A 23,908-nucleotide genomic window follows, 5' to 3' on the forward strand; every position below is an offset into this window, starting at 1 on the left:
ATGAAAGGCTTTTAAAATACATTTTTTAAAAAAAAAACACTCCAGAAAACTGTACCTTCACACAGTACTGGTATCCAGTTTGGTATAGTGGTTAAGATCAGCAGGACTCTTATCTGGAGAACAGGGTTTGATCCCCACTCCTCCGCTTGAAGCCAGCTGGGTGACCTTGAGTCAGTCACAGCTCTCTCAGAGCTCACCTGGCTCACAGGGTGATTGCTGTGAGGATAATAATAATAACACGCTTTGTAAACCGCTCTGAGCGGGTGCTAAATTGTCACAAAGGGAAGTATATAAATTGAATGTTGTTGTTGTTGTTGTTATCCCAATAACCTGTTACACATGTTTTAGCTTGGCAATTTGAGACCTATATTTTAATTGTATATATTTTCACCTGTACATCATACCCACATCATAGATATCTCATTTTGTTTTCTTATATAGTAGATACAGTGGATAGAACACTAGTTTTAGAGCAGGGAGATGGGAGTTAAATCCGCAGTCAGTTACGAGTTACTGTGCATTCTTTGGCCAATCACACCTCGCAGGGTTGGCCTACCTCACCGAGTTGCTGTGAGAATAACTCCCATCTATATTATTCAACCTCCTTTTAGAAAGGGCAGGATAGAGATGTAATGTCCAGTGCCACAGTCTCTGCACCATCAATCCCGCCTATGCAGCAGCAGCGAGTAGCCTTGCCAGGCCCCATGCTACTCATCCCCCACCTGCAGCAGTCATGAGACCTGGTGTAGCCTTATCTCCTCCTGAGGAGGGCGGCTAATGTAGCCCAGGAACAGCCTAGTGAGCAGGAGAAAGCATGCCCTACCCACCTGCAGCAGCCTTGGAACCCGAGGCAATCTTACTTCATCCCAGGGAAGGCAGCAGGCATAGCCCAGGAGCAGCCTGGCCAGCAGGAATCCTCCAACAGAACTGGATAGATTTTGAGAGAAATCAGTCAGCTATCTTGCATGCTGCTGTCAGCCAACCAACTTCTCATCTGCTGCCTGCCCACTTGCTACCTCCCCTCCCCAAGCCAGAATAGATAATGTCTCTTGCCCCTCTAGGCTTCTTTGAAAGCAGAATGGCAAGGGAAGCTCCAAAGGCTACTTTCTGACCTCTCATAAAATTCTGCCAGGGTAACAAAAATGGTAGTTGAATTGTCATGAGGGAAATAAAACTCACAAAGAAGCCGGTAGGACATGTGTGGCTTTCCACACTGCAGGGCAGCAAACAGGTAAAGAGGAGGGGCGGGGGCATAAAAGCACCTTGACTTGCTTCTGCTCCTACTGTCTGCTCTTCCTAAGCTTCCAGCAGCCTATCATCCCACCTCAATTACCCATATACTTTAAGTCCTGATACATCCATGCACTTTGCTCCAACTTCTGTCAGACACATACAACTCTGGCTTAACTCCAGTGGGCATCACCTCACATTGCAGGCCTCAAATGACCAAGGCAAAACAGGCACAAGTCAGAGGTTATTGGCAAGTGTGTTGTGTGAGCATACAGAGTTTTCTAGAGGGAATGTTGTATGTTACCCAACTCAAAAACCAGCCACAGGCCACTACAGAGGAAATGGTAACAAACAAAAGCACTGGAAAAGATACCAAGGAACAAAAAGAGCAAAAAAAATGTGAAGAGTTTCAGGACACTAACTGGGTGTTAGTGCAGACATATCCAGCTGCTTTACCTATTGCACCCTGAATATCCATAGTATCATACAGCATAAGTTTTCTGGCAATTGTATATGTATATGTACAGGGCCTAGCAAGCATAAATATTCTCTAACAGTGAAATCCCAGGCAGAGTTGCCTTGTCTAAGCCCATTGACTTCAATGGGCTTAGACTGTAGTAACTTTGCTTAGGATTTCACTTATAAGTCTGATTACTGACATAACAGGCTTACTTTGCATATTCATATTTCAAAAATAAAATCATAGTGAAGAAATAGCAACAACTGATTATTTTGTATCTCATCCACTTTCCTTTTTGTCTGAGGTAGGTCTAAATTTTTAAAAAGATGCCTCAGAATGTAAGTTGCCAGAAAAACTGTCATGAGTTAACTGGAATCAAAACATCCTTTCTGTAATCCAGTCATATCTCTTACACTGTTTTCTATTTAGTTTAGTACATTCATATAGCAGAATGTTAGCTATAAGCTGTGACATGTAAGCACCGTAAGGAAGAGGTGTAAAGGGGGGGGGGAGAATGCTTTCATGACAAAAAGCAAATTTAGGAAACTTACTATAAGTGAAGATTTGTGGAAATGGTCTTACGTTTACAAGTAGAATTAAAATTGTATTGAAAAGATCAGTCTTTTAAGTATGTGTTCATTTTCATAGTACCTGCAAGTAACCTATTGGTTTCTCTAACAAGTTTTGAAGAAAAATATTTGTTTTAATGTCAAGAAACCTATTGATTATAAGAAGTATTCCTCTTTTTTTGTTTCTAACATCAATTGTTGGTTTAAATCTTTTTAATTTGGGATTGATTGCTGTTATTTTTATCATCTTGAATTTTTTTACTGCTTCTTTTCGCCGGTGTTTTAAAAAATATTTTTTAATCATTTGATACTTTTTATTATTCTTGCTGTTTTTAAATTAGTTATGTTTTTAGCTGTATAAGCTCCTCTGAATACAATTTGATTAGAAGGGTAGAATTAGATGAAATTGAAATAAAGAAATTGATTTTTGTAAAATGAATTATCTATGATTTCCTCCCTGTACTCCAGCCTGCCTCCAGTTTGACAGCTGTGGCCCCTGTGTTATGTCCCAGATTGGCTTCAACTGCAGCTGGTGTAATAAACTCCAACGGTAAGGAAGCTTCTTCAGTTTGGTGTTTAATACAGAATGGCCCAGGTAATGAATCCATTTCTCTTTGATCCGATATTTCACATAGAAATTACTTCAATTGGCCTGATTTATTTCCTGGAGAAAATGAACGTGTTGCTTTTGACGTTTTAATTCATGATATGCAAAGCAGTAATTTCCCCTTCTCAGAGGCACAGAAGCATTTTATTATCAGCAGGATACTAGCAGCATGACTGACAACTGGAAGAATGGGGGTTGGTCCTCATACTTGATGGGAGTGCCATGGGATTGAAACACATTGAAGAGAATCAGTTAATATAATTAAATGTAGGACATTGTATCAGTTGAGAGTTGGAGTGACAGTCATTTTGTGGAATAGTTTTCATGTGTTTTGGAAAAAAAGAACATAGGTGGGACTCTAACTTCTGCGAATGTGCTGAATTGGCAGAAATGGATCTCCCCCACCTTTCTCTTTGTCCAGCAACCCCTTTAAATCCAAAACATTGTGAGCTGTAGGAAGAAAGGAGAATTGAATGAAATCCACCCCCGCCCCCTCGCTTGCTTGTGCAATTTTCTCAATTCCACTTTCTTCCTACAGCTGTGCAGTACAGAGAGCGCTGACATTTAGCAGCAGTTTTTTTGTGGGGCACAGGGAGTTGACCAGGGAAGAAGACCGAAATTAACTACTACAAACTCTTTCCATTTGTAGAAGTTTGAATGCAACTCTATAACTTTATTAATGATATTACTAAAGTAACTAGTAGATTTGGAATGAGAATTGTGCACCTTGTAATCCTTGGATATGTTACAAGTCAAGCGTCATTTCCCTTAGATGTCCAGCTCAGAATGTAAAATAAGATTTTGCAGTAGCACCAACAATGCAAAATATTCTTGCTGCTCTGTAAGCACATGTACAAAAGTATGTTCAGTGAAAGATGCTTAAACTAAACAGCTAAGAAAATTATTTTAAAAAAAAATTCTCTGCTTTCAGGTACTTTTGGTTCAAGTCCTAGACAGGAATTATAGCACAGACAGTGCTGTGGTTTTTAAAATCATGAAACTGTGTAGCCAATGAGCTTTTGGTCCACAGGAAATAACTCAGGGAAGTTCCTAAACCAAAGGAACCCCACTAATCTTTATACAGTGCCTATGCATAGCTGGAAAGATAGCTGTTGCTAAAATGGAAAAAGATTAATATCTCTTGTATTAATAGTATTGCTTGTATTAAAAAAAAAACTTTGGAAATTGGGAAAGATCATTTGGCTGATTAAGTTAGGGGAGAAGCAGACTTCTTACAGCATAGTGGCCTTTTTTCAGGATTTGAAAAAAAAACATGTACAGGAAGAATTCCAGAAAATTATGCAGAACTGAATAATTTTGCCTTGATTTGATCTATCTCTGTTATTTTGTTAAAATAAAAGATAGTTTAAAGAAGAGGTCACTGATTTGTGACCAAGTAGCTCAAACCCTCTGGACAAGCTACTCAATTTACCAGCATGATAGAAGGGTTAGGTTGTCAGACTAGGACCTGGGAGACCAAAATCTGAATTCCCACTCTGTCACGGAAACTCACTGGGTGACCTTGGGCCAGTCACTCTCACTCAGGGTTGTTGTTGTGAGTATAAAATGGAGGGAGGAAGAATGATGTGGTAATTTGTTTTTGGCCCCCTTAGGGAGAAAAGTGGGATATAGGAATCTGAATTAATATATACAATTATATATTCAATTCAGACTGGCATTCTAGATTTTACAACCATAATCTGAGAGGTTCTAGATCTTACAACCATAATCTGAGAGGTTGGTTCATACTTTTTGCCAAACTGCTCCTTTGTCTTACCTCTCAAAGTGCTTTGCACTCATGTTTGCAGCCCTAATGGCACCTACATTAGCCTTTCTTTTTGCAATAATAAAAGTCTTCCCTTCCAGGAATAAAAAGGGATGTCATCATGTAGCCAATTATTTGGCTATATAATGATGGTACTGGGGACCAATGAAGCCAATTGAGAGTACAGAATTGACCTCCCTTCAAAGTAGCTTTGTTTCCGTTAGTAGCATCACATGCTTACATGTCTACGTCAGTGTTTCCAGGAGGAGAGAGATATTTTTAATGACACTGGTGTGGCAGCTGATCAGAACTATGAAGGATCTACTTTTATTTGACTTCTGCCAACTGACGTGATGAAAGTGCCACTGTTTTCCAAATGTTGCTGGGGAGAAGTTGTTTTTCTTCAAGAGGAATTGACACTGGGAGGCACCTGTCATGAGTGCTGCCTGAATGTTTGAGATGTCTTAATGATTTCCCTATTTTGACCTTCCCCAATGAAAGGGAAGTTCTTGAAATCCTACCCCATACACATACAAATTGGCTTAGATTTAGCCCTAATAAAATACTAATGATCAAACTGAGGAAGAGTTTTTCTTTTTCTTTTAGTTGGCACAGTCATTCAGGAGCATTTCATTTAGCATATGCTGTGAATATAGGAGAACATTCCCTACATAACCAAATAATTCTATAGTTTTAGCTTTTTACTAACTTCTGCAACTGCTGACCTTGGTAACTAGGATACATTTAGCAATGATTATCTTGTGCAGACTGGGCTTTATTATTGTTTTGCAGATTTTGTTTCTGCTTTTAGCCCCTGTAACTTCATCAGGTGCCCTTGAGTTCTTGTTTTTGGGGGAGGGAGAAAAGTTTCCCACTCCACTCCCAGTCATCTGTTTTCAGAACTGAAAAGTTCCAGACTCTTCAGCCTTTCCTTATAGCAAAATTGCTACAACCCTTTAATCATCTTGGCTGGCGTCTTCTGTACTTTTCTCTCATTTTAGTGACCTTGTGTTTCTTACCTGTCTAGCATTGCCAGGGGCCCCAGGGTCTCAAGCGGGGCCAAATGGGCAATTTTTAATGTACTGGGCTTCAGCACGATATGCAGCTCCTCCATCATGCCTGAAAATGATACCATTTTCCTGCACAATGGGGGAGAACAGGAATGCTGCGCTCGTCTCCAGCAGGTCCCCGTCCCCGTCCCCCCGATGGTCAGGTGAGCAGGGCCTGGGGCAGCAGGTGAGGGCGGTGGGGTGGCCATAATATATCAGTACCACTAGTCTGATATAACTGTCACAATCAAACTACACAAATTTTTGGGTCCAAGATGGCTGAACGGAAAGGCAGTCCTGGCTAGCTTCTTCAGGCAGAGGCAGTCAGCAGAAAGCCAAAAAGATTTCCATCTGAGAGACTCAAAGGCTGTGGAAGGCTTGCTAAGGCTGTCGGAGGGAAGATAGGATGCATCAGTTGAATCCTACTTTAGCAGCTGCATTTCAACATGTTGGGGGTTCCAGAATCATAGCATAGTTGTTGGCTGCACCAGCAGGTTCATGCTGATAAGGGAAGGCGCTCTTCAGAAGATGTGATGGGCCCAAGCAGCTTGCTTAAAAGTACTTTATTTCCTTCAGGCATTACCTCTAAGGCACTCACTTTGCCTGCTGTTCTCCTGAGAGCAAGAGGGAGGGAGTGAACATAACAAATCATGGTGGGTAGAGTGGATGTGAGTGATTTAAGAGAAGCCTGCTCATGCAGCATGGAAAAGACTCTGTGGCAACCATGCAGTGAGATTCAGTCCAGTCAGAGTGCAATGGTCTGACATGGGAACTTTATTTATTTCCAGTTTTGTTACCCCTCCTTTCTGCTCTCACAGGGCCACCAAGGTAGCTAACAGATTTAAAATATACACATCAAAATACCATCTTAAAAGCCGTTAAAACCAGCACATAAATATATCATTAAAACAATTTAAAGTCAGAATTTAAAATAAATACAAAAAATAAAAACAACAGTCAAAACATTGGGGAAAGATCACAGAGGGAATATCAAGTGAAGCCAAAAAAAAGTCTTCACGTGGGAATATTTGGTCCCTGGAGATGAGTATGGGGGAGGAGAATGCAAATTCTGGATCCGGGCACATTCTCCCAATATAGCATCGACGATGATGAAAATCATGCCTGATTTGATATGGAAAGAATTCCTTGTATTCTTGTTTTGGCCATGCTTCTTCTTTTTTTTTTTAAATGAAAACTGTTGCTAATATTTTGTTTGATAGAGAATTGGTAGTGTTCTGTTTTTGTGTTTGATTCTGCGAATGGTTTTCCTTTTTCAAAAGTATACAGAAGTAGTCAGCAAAATCTACAATGTTTTCAGCACTTTGAGTTAAAATTTAAATTGTCACTTTAGCAAAATATTTCTGGTGATAAAGAAAATCACACTGGGAAGGAGTGTCTGAATGGCCTAGTCACAAATTACTATGGTAACTGAAATGCTTTTAAATTGATTACTGCAGTTTCCTCACAAATGTGCAATTTTTTTGCCTTTATTCACATTATTACTGCTTTTATTAACTGTAAAATAACATGGTCTTGGTTTTTCAGCTTCCATTGTGGAAAAATGATACCTTTTATATAAAAATGGAATGTTTGAAAACCAAGGAGTATTTTACAACATGGCAAATTATTGCTTAACATCAGTCCATCTTAGCAATGTTTGAGATCAATTTATGATGTTGCCTTTCATTTAAAACATAGTATAGCTGCCCAACTGAGGCTATTCTAAGGCCTGTTCATTCTGGGCTATAGAAAGAGATATAACAGTAAAAGATGATACTACAGTAGGGGAACATATAAAACAACAAATGAAACAAATTCAATTGCATGGTAAGTACCCTGCTCTAGAATTGGGAGCTCCATACGCCTATTTCTTTGTGGATTGGCTAGTTGTGGCTAGTTATCATTTCCTTAACTTTATTCAGTGGGACTCACTCAGTGGCAAGTGTTTTTGATGTGTTCGGTTTGGTTTTAATGGTTTTTAAAGATGAATGTTTTTAATTTGTCAGCCACCTTGGTGGTCCTGATGAGGGCAGAAAAGTAAAATATAAATTTTGTTAATAGTTATAAATAATAAGTAAGTTTCAGCCGGGACTCTCAGTGCATGTCTGCTTGATATTACTCAGGGTAGACCTGAGAACAACATATTGTAAGGCCTTCAGCCTGAAACCTCATCAGCTGATTCAGGCCATCTCTGTTTCTGAACCTAACCTACCACAGATGCCAGCATACCACTTGCCCCCTTTGGCAGGCAAGCTCCCAGCAGTCTGACCCTTTCCCTAATCCAAGCTGGTGGAAGAAACTGTGGGGGGAGGAGTTACATCAAGCAGCCCTACATGGACATGATGTCAGGCTGCCATTTTTCCCGCTGGGGTAGTGGACCCCTGCCCTGGCTCCTGTTTTCTGCCACTGCTCCTGCTGCCAGTGGGGAAAAATAATGTTAAAAAACCCATCATCAGCAACGGTGTGATGTCAGTTCCAGGGGAAACCCTGAAATGATGTCATTCCACTCTAGCAATCATCGGTAACTCTGTGATTTTTCCATATAGTTTCTGGTGATTCCTAGAAAGGAGTGCCATCACTTCCAGTTTTTCCCTGGGAAGTGATGTCATGCTGTCAACCCCCATGCCCCCTCCTGGACTCGTACTAGTTGTCAGGCTGTGCCTAGTGTTACCACGTACCCACCAATGGTGGACATACTCCTAGCAATTCATTCTTCTTCCCACTGATTGGTGAGAGGAGGCAGGCTGGTGACACGGGCGCGTACACACTGGCCTTGACCGATGACATCACTTCTCCTTGCAACTATAAGTAAATAACATCCTATTAAGCCTCTGTTAAAGGGACAGATGCTTTTCCTTCAAAAAAGGCTTGGCTTCAAGAATTTGTACATAAACAAAATATTTATCCCACCCTCCCTCGAAGGAACTCAGTATTGTACTTATCTCTCTACTGCTCTCATTTTATCTTCACAAGTTAGGCTGAGAGATAAGTTAGGTTGAGAGAGGGTGCTAGCTCAGGTTCACTCATTCAGCTTCATGGCAAAGTTGGGATTGATAAATGCAGTCAAAATAAAGTGAACACATAGCACATTGGTCTCCCAGAGGCTACTCTTACACCCTAAGCACTATACCTGGGTAGAGTTACCCAGCACAATACAGATATTCTTCACCAGTTCTGAAAGGTGTGTTCATACGTGTATTAAAGGGGAAAGGAACAAATATGCACAAAGAGATAACTTGGAAAAACACTTGCATCCTTATATTTTAAAGGGAAACGTGGCTGTTCATATACATGTATGCCCTGCACAGTTGGCAAAGTAATTTTAAATGTTGGCACCCGCACCAAGTGAAGAACATTTAATGAGAAGCACCCTTAGATGTACTTTGTCTCTGACTTCTCCAGTCTATGTGTTGCATAATAGCAGTAATTAAACCATTTGCTTTCCAACCTCTAGGTCTAATGAGTGCTAATGGGTATTCCTAATGAGAAAACTGATGAGCCCCTGCTCTTCTATAATTCATCAGTAATCAGCATTTGAGTGTTTTTGCTGTGTGTTCACTTCAATTTGACTTTGCATTCATCTAAAGACAAATGTGACCTGGAGGGGAGAAAATCCAATACATCTTGAACTTAGAGCCCATATCATCCGAGCTCTATGAACGCCATCTGTCATGGGACCTTTCAGCCAAGCCCTTGGCTTGTTGCTTGTCTGTGTTAATTAAATCAGTAGAAGAAGAGTTTTGTTTTGTTTTTTTGTTCATCCTTCCCAATTCATTCATGCTTTCCACATTTGCGATAGGTTGACAACACTGATTTGAATGGTGTATTTATTTTTAAGCCACTTTACAACCTGTATGAGGGTACAGAAATTTTGGGAAGACACTGAAAGGCCATTTTGTTTTCCAGGCCTCTTTATGGGCTATAGTTTGCAGATATGTGGTGCCAGGGATTATTTGGGGTTTTACATTGTGACATTTTAAACTATTAATTTATAAACCACCATGAGTCAGGATATAACTATTTAATTAATAAATAAATATGTGCTAAGAGTACATGCTGAGGCCTTCTTTTAAGGCTCCAAAAATCCCAGAGTTCGGTGTTCGTTGATTCCCTCCCTCCAGTACCTTGTGTTAGTTTCACTTTTTCTTTAATGGGAAAACAATTGTATTTGACATCGTAAATTTTACAGTCTATCAGTATTTTATGTCTCAAACAGTAAAAGACTTTAAAATTACTATAATATTAACTAGCTAAATATAGCACTTGCCCATACAGTCTCCTCTTTTTGTATTTCATTAACTAATATAAAGAAATGGAAGAATATGTTCAGAAGATTGAAGGGGGGAAAGGCCTGTATATATACAAGATTAAAAAAAAAAAAACCAGGTCTACAGACACTGCTTACCACTGGCAAGCATATCTTTTACTCTACTAAGTGCTGTTGTCAGATGCAAAATAACACCTACAGTTCTAGACGTGTCCCAGGGCAGAACAGACCCAGAGGCAAGGCTTCAGACCTTGTGGACTCAAATCCAGGTGCAAACAGCAACTGATTCCCAAGCAAGGATCCTTTTACATGAAATAAAGCATTATTGAAAACATTCATGCATCCTGCGCTACATACGCACTTACTGAAAGTTCAGGTTGGCCACATCTGGTTGTTGCATAAGTTGACTGCTCAAGCAGGAAAGCTCTGATGAAAATGGAAAGCGCGCGGTCTGTTTGAGCAAGAGAACTCCATTCATGATGGAGAGTAGAACTCTGGCCCAGCCCATCTGTGGCCACCTCCCTTGTAGATCTGATGATGCCTCTCTGGCTCTTCTCTGTGCTTCTTCACCTCTTTGGTCCTTCCCCTTCTTCAGAGGTTCCCTGACCTTTTGCTTTGAAGCAGTTTGAAACAGCAGGCAGTGCCACTGCTTGTGAGTGAGGATGTTGAGAACTTCCATGGAAAGAAGACGGTTAGCTAAAATGATCTTGAGCAAACTCCTTGATTACCTGAGAGTCAGGCCGTCTTGGTGTATCACCTTGATGTTATTCAGTGTTGGATTAATGCTGTGCCTGCTCAGTAGCCACTCGTACCCCAGGATTGTATGTCGGGTGTGCCTTGATAAACAAATTACAAAATGCATTTTTAATTTCTGTGTTGCAGTGTGTGGCCACTTTTAATGCAAGAGTCCACAAGAGAACCCCTTTTAGTAGTGTAAAAGTTTCAAAGTTGTGGTGGAAGACAGCCACTAATGGATAGTGGTTAGAGTGTTGAATTAGAATCTAGGAGGTCTGGGTTTGAATCCCTACGCCGCTGTGAAAGCTATTTGCATGACCCTGGGCCAGTCGTGCATTCCCAGTCTCACCTACTTCATAGAATTGTCATGCTTATAACATGGAGACGGGGAGAATGTTGTAAGCCACACTGGGAGGAGGTTTATTTATTTAATAGAAGGGGTGTATATGAAATAAATAAACGTGTAACTAGAGACTATCTGATTATATTTGCAGTAAACCACTGCTATCTTTCTCATTGTGGGAGATTAAGGTCTGTGTAGTTAAGTTTATCTAATCCATAATACATATCATGAAGGAGTGAACTTTGAGATGTGCTATCAGTTTTCTTAGCCTTACCTAGAATGATATCCATGACCATAGCAATATCCACTCTACTGTATTTTAATGAGAGAGGGAGAGAGATCAGGTAACGTTCACAAACATATGAATTAGACTCCATGATTTAATGATTTCCCTGCTTGAGCCAGTGATAAGACTCTCTTAAGCAAAGTAGATGCAATTACCACATTACGGTTATCCATCCACAGTAATCTGTACCAGTTTAAATCAATTGCATGCTAAGCTGATGATAGTAGAAAATGACACCCATCTAATAGAGATGCATGGGACTGCATGCATTGTGATTTATACCAACAGTACTATAAATGTATCATTGGTCTGACATTTGAAATGTATCTATTGTTCTGTATTCATCGTTGCTCCATTGAAAAGGGCTACTGCAGCATATGACAAATGTAGGTTGTGCCAACTTAGCTTGTTTGGTGCTGGATGCTCTAGTATGTTGTGTTGGTGACACATTGCTCTCTTGTCATCCTTGTCCTCTGCCATACTACAGGCAGCTGTATGATTTTGGAAAATATCCACGCTATTCATACAAAATAAATACAGCTTTCTCTAGTTTAAAGAGTTTTCCCCATTCTGGTTTACCATTATAGTAAACAGCATTTAAGAACATAAACGCTGCAGTTTTTAAAAACATATGCACAGTTGTTGGGGGGGGGGATCCATCTTTGAATAAATCTTTAATTTGATCATTCTAGAACTACAACATAGCATATTATGTGAAATTGTTAGATGACTTTTTAAATGTTCTTATTCTTTCTTTCAACATAGGCCTTTGTTTCTTTTATGCTGATAAAGAAAACATAGCTCCTCTCAATAGATCTTTCCAGTTGCAAGAATTCCAAGAGGTTTCTTTGCATCCTGCTGTCTGTTCACATGTTGGTACAAACTAATGAATGCTGAGACTGTTTACTGCACCGCCTTTAGTCTGTCCTGGTCTAAAGTGAGCAGCTCTGTTTAAGAGTTGCTTTGTGTCTCTGGTGCTCCTGGATACAAGTATCTCTTATTTCTAAACGCCAGTGCACAGTCCTATCAGGAGTTTGTAGCTGCAAGTTCACAGATTAAAGTTTTTTTTTCCTGCAAGCATCTTTGTATTCTTTTGCTGGATTTCAAATAAAGGTGGGATTGGAAGGAATGTCACAGCTGATAGGGCTGTTAAATTTATTTCATAGAAGGCAACCAAGTGTATCGCTGCTCTCTTTTGTGAATTCTTTCTAGCTGTGATATCTAAACAGGGTTGCTGTCTTTCTCATGCAGGATCTGTTGCCTTTCTCAGTCCTGTGTTGGGCAAGAATGAAACAGGAGCAGCTTTTTGGCATCTGGGGAGCTCTCCTCCCTGTTGGGTTTCTGCCTCTTATGCAACTGCTAAAGGCACATCGGCCCTCGTTAAAAAAAAAAAAAAAAGCTGCAGTCCAATTTAAACAATTTCCATTTAAAACTCTTCACCAGAAACAGCCCAACTTAAAACTTGCTTGGTTTCATTTTAAGAGGTTCATATATCCCACCTAACAGTCTGAAGGAGGTTGTAAGGAGGCTAACCATAATCACTGTAAGTTAAAACAGTAATAGCTTGTTAAAACAATCGTAAATTTTAAAACTACATATTCTAAGTAAATAAAATTACCACTGATATTTCAAAAATATCCAGAATTTGGAAAACTTCATTTACTTTTTCAGTCGCTTTTGTCCATGTTAGTGATTTTCCCAAGCGATTTGTTCCTGAACTAAGTATATTATTTAAAACCTCATTAAAAAAAGATTTTCTTTTAGACTCGCAGTTTTGACATCATTTGGCATCTCTAAATGAGGAAGAAAAGTTAAAAAAAAACTTTCAGGCCACCTTGTTTCTCTGCACCCAAAACAGGAACAAATTGCAGCTAATAAACTTCAAGACGAGCCACTCCTCCATCTTTTGTATTTGCCTAGATAGAAAAACTTTGCTTGTTTCCCTGTGGTCCTCTCTCAAGAGCAACTAGCCAAGCCAAACCATTACCATTGTTTCTGTAAACACTCCTTAAGTCCTACTGTGACTCCTAAAATCACATTGCTGTGTTCCGTGTCAACAGGATTCTCATTTCCCCCTCTTTTCTTAAATGAGGCTCTTGTTCTCATGTCCTGGAATGTGGTTTGTTAATTGCTTCACTAGGAGCCAACTTGGGTCATCCTTTGAGAATGAAGTTGTTATAAAATGGCTATGTTGACAGATGGCACAAATGGCATAACTAATCAAATCTGCTATGGTGTGTTCATGGCAGTGGGGAATTATTGTCGTGCCAGTAAATGAAAGCCTTATTAAATGTTGTGTTCAGGAAACATTGTAATGATAGCTTGCAGACTCGTAATTTTGAGGTGTAGGAGTGATGATATACTCTGTAATTGATGGTTCGTTGACATATGCCTTGGAAACACTTTCCAGATACTTTTGGGGGGAGTCCAGTGTGAAGCTGTCTTGATTCTGATGAAGCAGCTTTTACAAGTAAGACTGTTAGGCTTTTGGTGCATCATCTGGCAGTGTCAAATAAGTAGAGTTCTGCTTTTTTTTACATCCCTTAGAGCAAAAGTATCTGGATTCATTGTTCCACACATTTCTGATAAGGATTAGTACAGTTCCTCTCATACAGTATCAGTATGCAGTGATCAAAGATTGCCTGCTTCATTAGTGCACAAAACTGACTTGATTTATGCAAAGACAGGAAAGAAATGTTTTTAATAAGGCTAAATTTAAATTTTAAAAATGTTGAAGGACTGCCACCTTACAGTGTAATGCTATGCAGAGTTACTCCAGCCTAAGCCCTTTGATTAAGACATGAATAACACTATATAGGAATAACACTATACACTATATGGTTAATTGTATATATTTTCATCTATTTACAGAGTTATAACCTTTTAAGCCAATTGACTCCAGTGGACATAGAAGGATGTAACTCTGCTTAGGATGGAACTGTTCCTCATCCATATTTTCAATGGCCGTGCTTTGTCTACATACAATGAGCTTTAAACAATAAGTTTCTGTACTAGAAGTGTGCCATATGCACTGAGAAAAAATTCATTATAATTTTGGATCTAGGCACTGCCCTTAATAGTAGGTTTAACAATATACAATTTCAGTATCAGTATCCACACAGGCAAATTTGGTTTAAAACTTCTCTTATGCTGAAATCTGACAGATATTCTAAACTGCAAAAATAAGGTTGCCAACTTCAAGTTGGAAAATTTCTGGGGAATTGGTGGTGGAAGAAGAGGAGGGCAGAGTCTGTAGATGGGAGCTCAAGAGGAACATGATGCCATACAGTCCACCCTCCAGACCTGCCATTTATCCAGGGGAACTGATCTATGTAGCCTGGAGATCACTTGTAATTCAAAAGAGAACCTCAGCCACCTACCTGGATGTTGGCATCCCTAAGCAAGAAGGTTGTACTGCAGTTAAAAATGGGTCTTCCCACGTGGCCGTCAGTTGATCCAAAGACCTAATTAAAGCACATTATAAAATCACCTTCTTTCATGCATGCAGGAGGAGCAATAGAGGAGATCAAACTGTGCTTAAAACAGTTGTAGGTGTGTATATGGTCTTAGCTGTTCACTTACAGCCTAGCAGTCTGCTGAACTACGTGCTTGCAGGACCTTTCTCCAACACAAGGGGTTTTCCTTCAAAGGAAAAGCCTTTCTATGGGAAGAAGATTCTTTAGCCCCTTGTGCACCAGGGACATGACTCACTTTCCCCAAAGTCAAGCCGATAGGCATGGAATCAGCTTGTATGTGGCTGTTCACATCTCTTACGTTTTGGTCAGCATGGTGCCGGATTTTTTTTAATCTGCACCATGCCAAAATGAGTCGGAGTCATGAGTGCTTGTTGTCATCACTGATACTGTCATTTGTGGTGTCACAGCGCCAGCCCTTTCTTTCATTTTTTTTTTGCACATGTACTGAATCGATGCATCGCTAGAGCGTTGGATCAGCCTTTTTCCTGGATATCAGCCTCTCCACCCCACCATCCCTCCCTTCATTAATCTGATTTGCCAATTGACTTGTGCTCCTTTTTCCTTTTAAGGAATTCTGTGAGAATCGCCTATTGGCCAGCTGAACAATTAATAGAGGAGGCAGGGGGAGGTTTTGATTCGAGCATGCACTTGAATTATTCACACAAACAAGGAAATGTTCTTTCCCAGAAACAAAAAGAAATAATATTTTTAAAAAGGAATTTTATTTTGAAGTGATCATCTCATCGGTAATGCATCGCTGGCAAAGCTCCATTCCGGCCTCCTTCTCTGTTGTCCCCAAGCATGTTTTTCTCCATCATGGAACAAAAAGAGAATCTAAAACTCCATATTCATTTATTTCTTTCTACTACCCAGATATTTAGCCCCCTATACAATATTCCCACCCATGCCAAAGCAAAAATAATAAAAAGGAAACATTTCCCTGTGTGCTTTCAAAAAAGTCATTCATTGGCTGCGCTGAACTTAAATTTAAAAATAGACGAGCATAGCCAATCACAATACAGTGGGCTGGAAGGGGGCAGGAGGAAGGTAAGAGAGGGGAACACCAAAAAATGGAATAAAGAGTATGCATGAGAAAACTGCTGACCACAAAGCAGATTTTTTTAAAAGTCAGGGTGTAAGCGCTCACAGAAAAGCAGCGGAAAAGCCACATCGTGGCCAGAGTAACTACTCATGGCAGCAAATCTGCCATGAGACAGTCACAAAAACCCTCTGCAGTATGAGAACTGAACTGTTGAAATTTACCCACGCATACTCTGCTTTTGTCACAGGAAAGCTTTGTCATTTGTGTGTGGATTGGTCCAATGATGTCTTTCTTTAGAACTGCAAATGTAGTGAGAAGTATTTTGCATATGAGAAGTAATTCATAGGATAATAATACTGTTCACATATCTTTATGTAGTTTACTTTTGCACTATTTATTTTGTGCTGTTTCTCTCTCCAGTGGGATCTCAGAGCAGTTTACAACATCATTCCCCCTTCCTCATTTTATCCTCACAACAATCCTGTGAGGTAGGTTAGGCTGAGAAAGAGTGGGCCTAGGTTCACCCAAGAAGCTTCCATGGCAGAGTGGGCATTCAAACCTTGGTCTCCCAGATCCTAGTCCATTTGGTGCCTATGAAGTTGCACTTTGGCACCTTTGGTGTCTATGAGGTTGCACTTTGCCTTCTGTGTTCTCAAGCCATCTTGAAAATATTAATGACAACACTTGTACAGTTAGATGCTTCATGGGAGTAATTAAAGAATAATCTGCCAGCTGTTTTGCAATATGTTCACTACATATAATATTTTGGTGGGAACCTCATTAATTTTCAGATAACTGGGGTAAAAGTTTAGGAGCAGCCTCCGTCTTTGCACTGCAAGTTAAGGAAGGAACAGACTGCTTTGGATGACTTCTTGCCTATAAAATGCCATTCACTGATCAGACATTTATGGGTGCCCAGATCTCTCTGATCACCTGTTCTGATAAAAAGAAAGCTGTACATCCTGATACAGTGCACTCTTACTAACATGACTATAGAGAAAATGGAAAAAAATTGGCAGAATAAATTAAATTGACTTAAATTCACAGGCTCGGGAATCAAATCTTAATCACTGGCATTGTGGTTTTTTAAAAAAAATTCATACTGGAGACTCTTACTGCATAATACAGTGAAGCTATTAACTATCCAAAGCAAAAGGACACTGACATCTTAAATTGTCTAATTATGAAAATTAGTTCCTTATAGAAATCATTAATCATTTTTGACTCAGAAGATCAACCTGAATATAGAGAATACTCTGTTGATCATCCAGATTTAAAAGTAAAATAATGACTTCTTTCTCTCCCTCTCCCTCCCGCTACCAACTTGATCCAACCAATATATTTTTTCATTTGCAACTGAACTGTTTTAATCTCTTCCGTCATTTAAAGATGTTCCAGTGGATTTGATCGTCACCGGCAAGACTGGGTTGACAGTGGCTGTCCTGAGGAGGTAGTATTCTATTAGCATTTGCTTATGATGATCTTTTGGTTGTGAGCTGGGATCATTCCAAGGTTTCTGAGACTCTGGCTGTGATTCAGATATAACTATCTGGAAGAGGGGAAAGAGAAGCGAACAGAATTAGCTTTACCTGAAGTGATCATTGTCCACAAGATTGAGCATCTATGTGGCAATAGCAGTAGTGTACCTCATTCACAAATACTGATACTTAAAGCAAATATGCTATTCCCTGGTAGCTTGTTTTGTGCATGAAATCTGAATTCAGAAGTGTTATCCAAACACGAAGACCTGTTTATATAGCTTTGGGGTACATGCTACAATTATCTATAAATATTCATTTGTGGATAGGCCTTGTATTTAGCAATAATAATTTGGATTCACTGACTACCTCTGCTAAGTGAGGAGTCTGTTTCCATCAGAGAAAGGCTGCTCAACAATATGAAGTAGGGATTTGCGTTTCGGGATTCAGGTTCAGTTTAAAAACCTGAATCAGGCGTTATTCGGATTTGAGTACAGATTTGAGTACAAATCTGTACTCAACCATCTTTTTTAAATCAAAATGGAAAGTTTTCTGATTTGATTTTTTTAAAAAAATAATGTTTTACGGTTTCCTTTTCCATTCACTCTAGTCTGACGTTTTGTGTTTGCTTTAGATGTCTATAGATCTGAGACCAGTGGCTTCTGTTGAGAACCCATTTTCTCTTTTCTTGTTTGTATTTTTTTCCTCTATAGTCTAAAGATAAGATTTGTGAGAAGAATGTAAACACAACTGAAATGCCTCCTCAGACCACTGTTGCTGTACAGAAAACTACAATGAGATTCAGAGTTTTAACTACTACCAAAGGAACCACGACGTCACATCTGCCAACTAGCCTGCCCACAGAAGGTAACTTTAAACAGGAATGTACTATCTGTAATTGTAAACTTTCTAAGACTGAAATGGCTGCAGGAGCTCTGGAAATCTGGAAAAGTGATTATGATTAAAAAAATAGTATTGCAAATAAGGGATAATCTTGTTTCCAAGCAACTTTCCTTCCCAAATTAACTTATGTATTTTAAACTCAATACTATTATACTATAAATAGGAACTTCAGCACAAAACAAGGTTTAAGAGCCACCTACAAAGCCACTTACAACACAATCCTATGCATTGTTTTTCTAGTCTAAACCCATAGGCTTTCATAGGATTCCACTATTACTTAACATTGTTGAATTAATATTTCAAAGTAATTTATGTAATGAATCCATTGTATGATGCAATTTAACATCCTCCATCCAGGACTTCCTTGGTAATATCTTTCTAGCAATGATTGGCTTCTAAGAAAATAGCCATATAGGGTTTTGATTTGTTTTTCCAATACAAGTTAAATTCTGGTGCAGAGAATCCAGAACTTTGATGTTCATTTATTATGCTCTCCTTATAGTTAACAATTTAGTAGTAAAAATTATAGTATTATGTAGTACTAGAAGCACAATGCAATCCTTTGCTGAGTTACGTCAGTCTAAACCCATTAAAATTAATTTGCATACGATTGAACTCGTAGTAATCCAAAATTAAATACTTCATTTAATAATGTGGAGTTAAGTTTTTAAATCATTTTTAAAGTAATTTGGAAATTGTGTACTAATCCTACTATTCTTAATAAGATTGATTTGATTTGTTACTGAATCCCTGTTATCCTCTGCCCATTCCTTTACATATTTTTAGTCCAGTGTAAAAAGAAGAGAATATTATCATTTCCAAATTACATGATAGTTTGTTTTATTTGTTTATTTATTAAAACATCAATATTCTGCCTTTTTATGATACAAAATTAGTTTTTTAGTTTAGTTTAGTTTTTAGTTTAGAGTTTATAACTGTAATTCCGTGGTAATTAATAACCTCTTGAAATGCTGGGATGAATATAGGAATAAACTTTCACTGGCCACCTCACCACTGACTACCACTCCAAGGGAGATTGACAGGCGTCATCATTACTAATTAAAGTCACTAACTAAATAGGAATTGTAGGTCCTGGACATATATAATACATTAATAGAACAGAGTTATCATGTATGACTTAATTTCAAAGTTAACCAATGGTCAGATGAGTGTGTTTGTATATTTCATTTCATTTATTGGATTTGTAGTCTGCTCTCCCCGCGAAGCAGGCTCAGAGGATAACATGCAGATTAAAACAATACAATATACAATAACAAATAAAATTTATAACATTATATACAATATAAACAATTAAAAACTAGTAGCAGCAACAACATAGTTGTGATTCCACAATCCTCCTTCAGCAGCCCTTATAGTACAGTCCGACACATAATCATCATAGGTCATCATAGGTCCAGGGTGGCAGATGGCAACAGCAGCAAAAGGCAAAGACCAGGAGGGGGAGGATACTCACCATCCCTCAGTGGGAGTCCAAAGAGGAGGCCCGCTTGCCTCAACCACCAAAAGCTTGGTGGAATATCTCCCATCTTGAGGCCCGGCAGAATGATAATACATCCTGCTGGGCCTGAATTGTTTCAGACAGAGAGTTCCATCAGGTTGGGGCCAACTCCTTGAGACCAAGGACCACCAGTAAGTGTTTTCCTGCTGAATGAAGTACTCTCCAGGAAATACAGGGTGAGCGGCAGTCCAGCAGGTATGTTGGTCCCAGTCCACTAAGAACTTTAAAGATCAACACCAAAACTTTGAACCTGATCCAGAACTCCACTGGGAGTTAGTGCAGCTAGCACAACACAGGTGTCACATGTGACCAGAATGGAGTCCCAGTCAAAAGACGCTCCGCTGCATTTCTGGACCAGTTACAACTTTCGGAGCAAGCCCAATGTCAGCCCAGTGTAGAGTGAGTTACAATAATCCAACCTAGATACTTGCAATTAAAAAGTCTTCTTGTGAGACAGATTGTAATTGGCCGTGTGCTGGGATCTAACTGATTTTGAAAAATTAATTTTACAAGAAGAGGCACTTATATTCTAAACTGTATGACATCTTGTTAGACCTTAACCATATACCTACACCTAGTTATCAAATGAGATGGAATTTAGGCTGGACAGTTTCTGGTGAGGAACTATATTATATATTTTTTAATTTGGCTCTAGCCTTTTAATGTGCTTATTATTTAAGGAAAACATTATAAAAATTATTCCCCAGTGGCATCTTACACTTAAAAGGACAGCAATGATTTATAATCTTTCTGCTGACTGTTGCTAGTACTGTAACTCTCCAAATGTGGATTTCTTTCATATGTCGTGGCACTGTCCATGTGCCAAAAAATATCCAGCAGTGATAATGGAAAAGTTAAAAATTGCCCTTGGCTTTGATGTTCCATTCAGCCCTGAAACATTATTGTTGAACTATACTTCTCTGATTCCAAGAAAATTTCAAGTTATTGTTTTGAACTTGTTTACTGCTCCGTGTATAAATTTGGCAAGGGCTGGGAAACAAAATTGTTTTCCTGATTTGTGTCTGTGGTTGGAAAAAATTAAGTAATTGTACTTGTTAGCTACCGTGCAGAATGGTAGAGATGTTGAAGCCTTGAACTTTTGTGGAAATCAGTAATCCATCAACTAGATTAAGCTTTCTGATTTCTTGTAACTGTGTTTGGTGTTCTGTTCTGTAGAGTTTGGAATTGAAACAATAAATAAGGATACCACACCTTTTTGACCAGCTGAATCCTTAAGATCTTTTACAATAATAAAACATCGTGGAAACATAGATCTAAAAATTACAAAAGTGAAATCAGCTCGGACAGGAAATGACATGATCTACAATGCCTAGCCAAGGTATCACAATCATCTGCAATCAAGTTTAGCTCAGGCTATTAGCCCACCTGCCTGACCTGGACAGCCCAAGCAAGCTTTCATCACATCTGGGAAGCTAAACAGAGTCAGCCTTGGTCCGAGATTGGATGGGATACCTCCACTGAAGATCAGGGTTGAAGAGGCAGGCAATGGCAAACTATCTCTGTTAGTCTCTTGCCATGAAAACTCCACCAGAGGTCACCTTCAGTCAGCTATGTCTTGACAACACTTTTTGCCACCACCGTTAGCCGACCCAAAAGAGATGTACTTTACCTCTTTCCTGAACATCAGCCATGATGAGATCCATAGGAATCAATGTTCTTTAGCACTCTCTTCTATATGTACATATGTTGGACAAGCATCCCTGAAATAGTTTGCCCAGAACTATGGATGTTCCTCTACAATGTGCATCTACAGAGCAGTGCTGGAGTATGTTCTAGGGTGCAAAATGTATGATAAAGAAGTCATTATGGAAATTGTTCCCTGGAAATAAAAAGTTTACAAAATATTGCTTTAGATGTTTTCAATTTGGACGTGATCTGTTACATGAAAGATGATACCCTGAGATACGGCAAGTACAATATAGGAACAAATAAATATTTATTTTCATTTAGTTTATAAATGAAATTTTCATTTAGCCTTCCTTTCTCACTCAACATGTATTTCAGAACACAGAAAGAGAGAAAAAGTAATCATACAATGTAGGAGTTCAAATAAACAGTGCTAGGACATGGAATACAAAATTGATCAATAATGTGAGCAACAATGTAATCATACAGTATAAGATATCCAGTGAATGATGCAATTAGATTAGGAATAAAAAATTGAATGACTATATCAATGGAATAGGACTAGGAATACAAAATTGTGAACAGCAAACTGTCCGGGCTGCCATGTTGCAAGCAGTGCAGCAGGTGGGATTTTAATAGTATATGACCAGCAGTATCCATTCCCCAGTCCTGTATAAAATGCCCTTCTGGATTGTCCTGTATCACTACAGATCTAAGTCCATTACAAGAATGCGCTCCTGAACATTTCTGTTTTGCATATTTTGCTGAATGATAGTACTGTGGGAGCCTTCCTGATATCCTTAGAAAGGCTGTTCCATAATGTGAAAACCACCACAGGGAATGCACATGAGCGGGCAGTTGCTGAACATACCCATTTCCATGACACCACAATCCTAAACAGAGTTACATCTAAGTCCATTGAAGTCAGTGGCCTAACTCTGCTTAGAATTGCACTGTTAATTATCTTACATAGTTGATTCTAATTCTATGATAGAAGGAGGCATTAAACACTTTTTACTTTAATGGAGAATTAATGCTACATTAAAGAAGTAAAAAGAATTTTAGACTGTGGTGAGATGTCAAGTGCTTAAATTTACCACTGTTTGAAGGAATTCTCTCAGCAGCATTTCAAGCTACTAACTCAAAGGTTAAGCTTTACAGTCCCCCAAACATATTACCAAATGGAAGTCTTCCAGTGCAGAGGATGATCTTTCAGTGCAGCAACATGGAAAGAATGCTTTAAGAGCTGTCAGTATGGGCTTTTGAGCTTTAATTCCCAGTACCCCTCTGCTAATATTGTAACTTGGTTACCGGCTGTTCAAATTGACAGTAGTAACAAAAATCTGGAAAACAGTGAGAGTTAGTTAGAATTGGTAGATTGTTTATTGGAGACATATAAAATGGGTAGCTTGCTCTGTGGTGCCAAAAAATAGTTAAGTCCTGAGGATCTCAAGTGATCACAAAAAGCCATACAGATAAAAATATACTTAAAGGATTTATGTTACCTGTGAGAAAGATAAAGGTGGTTTTATATGCTGTGTGCCAAGTTCAAGTAATTGGCTCTGCTGTTGGTTTTTTTCTACAGTATATAATGCCTCGTAGAGCTGTATTAAATCTTTAAACACAAAAATTTTGGGGAGCACAAAAGTGCTGAATGCCTAAAAATCAAAGTGTACCTTATTTCTTCTTGTAACTGTTTGTGGCCACTCATTTCCCTTCCTTACCAGTACCATCTTAAGCAGAACTATTCCTGTCTAAGTCCATTGAAGTCTGTGCTTAGAAGGGTGTAATTCTGCTTAGGATGCCACTGTATGACTTCTTCAGTTCCATTTCCTCCTCTCTCACCACATGCTCCTTGCCAGTTAAGGAACATGCAGAGTAAAATAACATCATGATGATATATAGCCAGTCTGGTTTAGCTACATAGCTTCGTCAGTAAGAACAGTGCCCTCACTTGAAGAGGAAATATATGTTAGTGACTTGTGGTCAAAATAAAATTATACATTCCTTTCTTGAGCTATGGGACTTCCATCACTTGCCATTACAGAACACAGGCACAGAGATCTCCTGCTTGCGTCAGCAGCACAGATATGTGCTCCCTATCTTGGCCATTGCTAAAGGTTGGAAGGACATAGAACACTGCCTGTCGCTTCCACTACTGCCCTGCACAAACCGTTTCATTGGTTTCTGAAGGTTTCTGTGGAGTAGTTCAGAGATGCTTGTTTTCATGGGGTAGGAGAGGAGGGAATCTCACTGGTCTCTAGATTTAAAATCAGGCCAGTAGAAGAAGACAATACAAAGAAAAATCCACTTAACTCCCAAAACTTCCTCCATGGAATCCTGAGATTTGTGTCTTCGTGATGATGTAGGTAGTTCTTTGATGTACCAGAACTTTGCTTTCCAGAACTAAAGTTCCTGGGATGTTTTTGTAAAGAAAGACAGAACTGTCAAAGCAGCTTATATTGCTTTATGTTTGTAGCACAGAAGTACTGCAGACTTATTCCTGTGGTGAATTTGGGATCAAACACTGTT

General features: G+C 39.1%; 1 protein-coding gene across 2 annotated transcripts in view; it reads left to right on the top strand.

The window, feature by feature from the left end:
* Positions 1-23,908, top strand: part of PLXDC2 (plexin domain containing 2) — a 286,502-nt gene that overhangs the window by 238,289 nt on the left and 24,305 nt on the right. For both annotated transcript variants that reach the window (XM_054992093.1, XM_054992094.1), the window contains exons 9-11: positions 2,728-2,809; positions 17,219-17,279; positions 18,021-18,174. In XM_054992093.1, coding sequence (XP_054848068.1) covers positions 2,728-2,809; positions 17,219-17,279; positions 18,021-18,174 — 297 coding nt within the window. The remainder of the gene's footprint in view (positions 1-2,727; positions 2,810-17,218; positions 17,280-18,020; positions 18,175-23,908) is intronic.

Source organism: Eublepharis macularius, chromosome 11 (assembly GCF_028583425.1).
Source record: "Eublepharis macularius isolate TG4126 chromosome 11, MPM_Emac_v1.0, whole genome shotgun sequence".
NCBI lineage: Eukaryota > Metazoa > Chordata > Lepidosauria > Squamata > Eublepharidae > Eublepharis > Eublepharis macularius.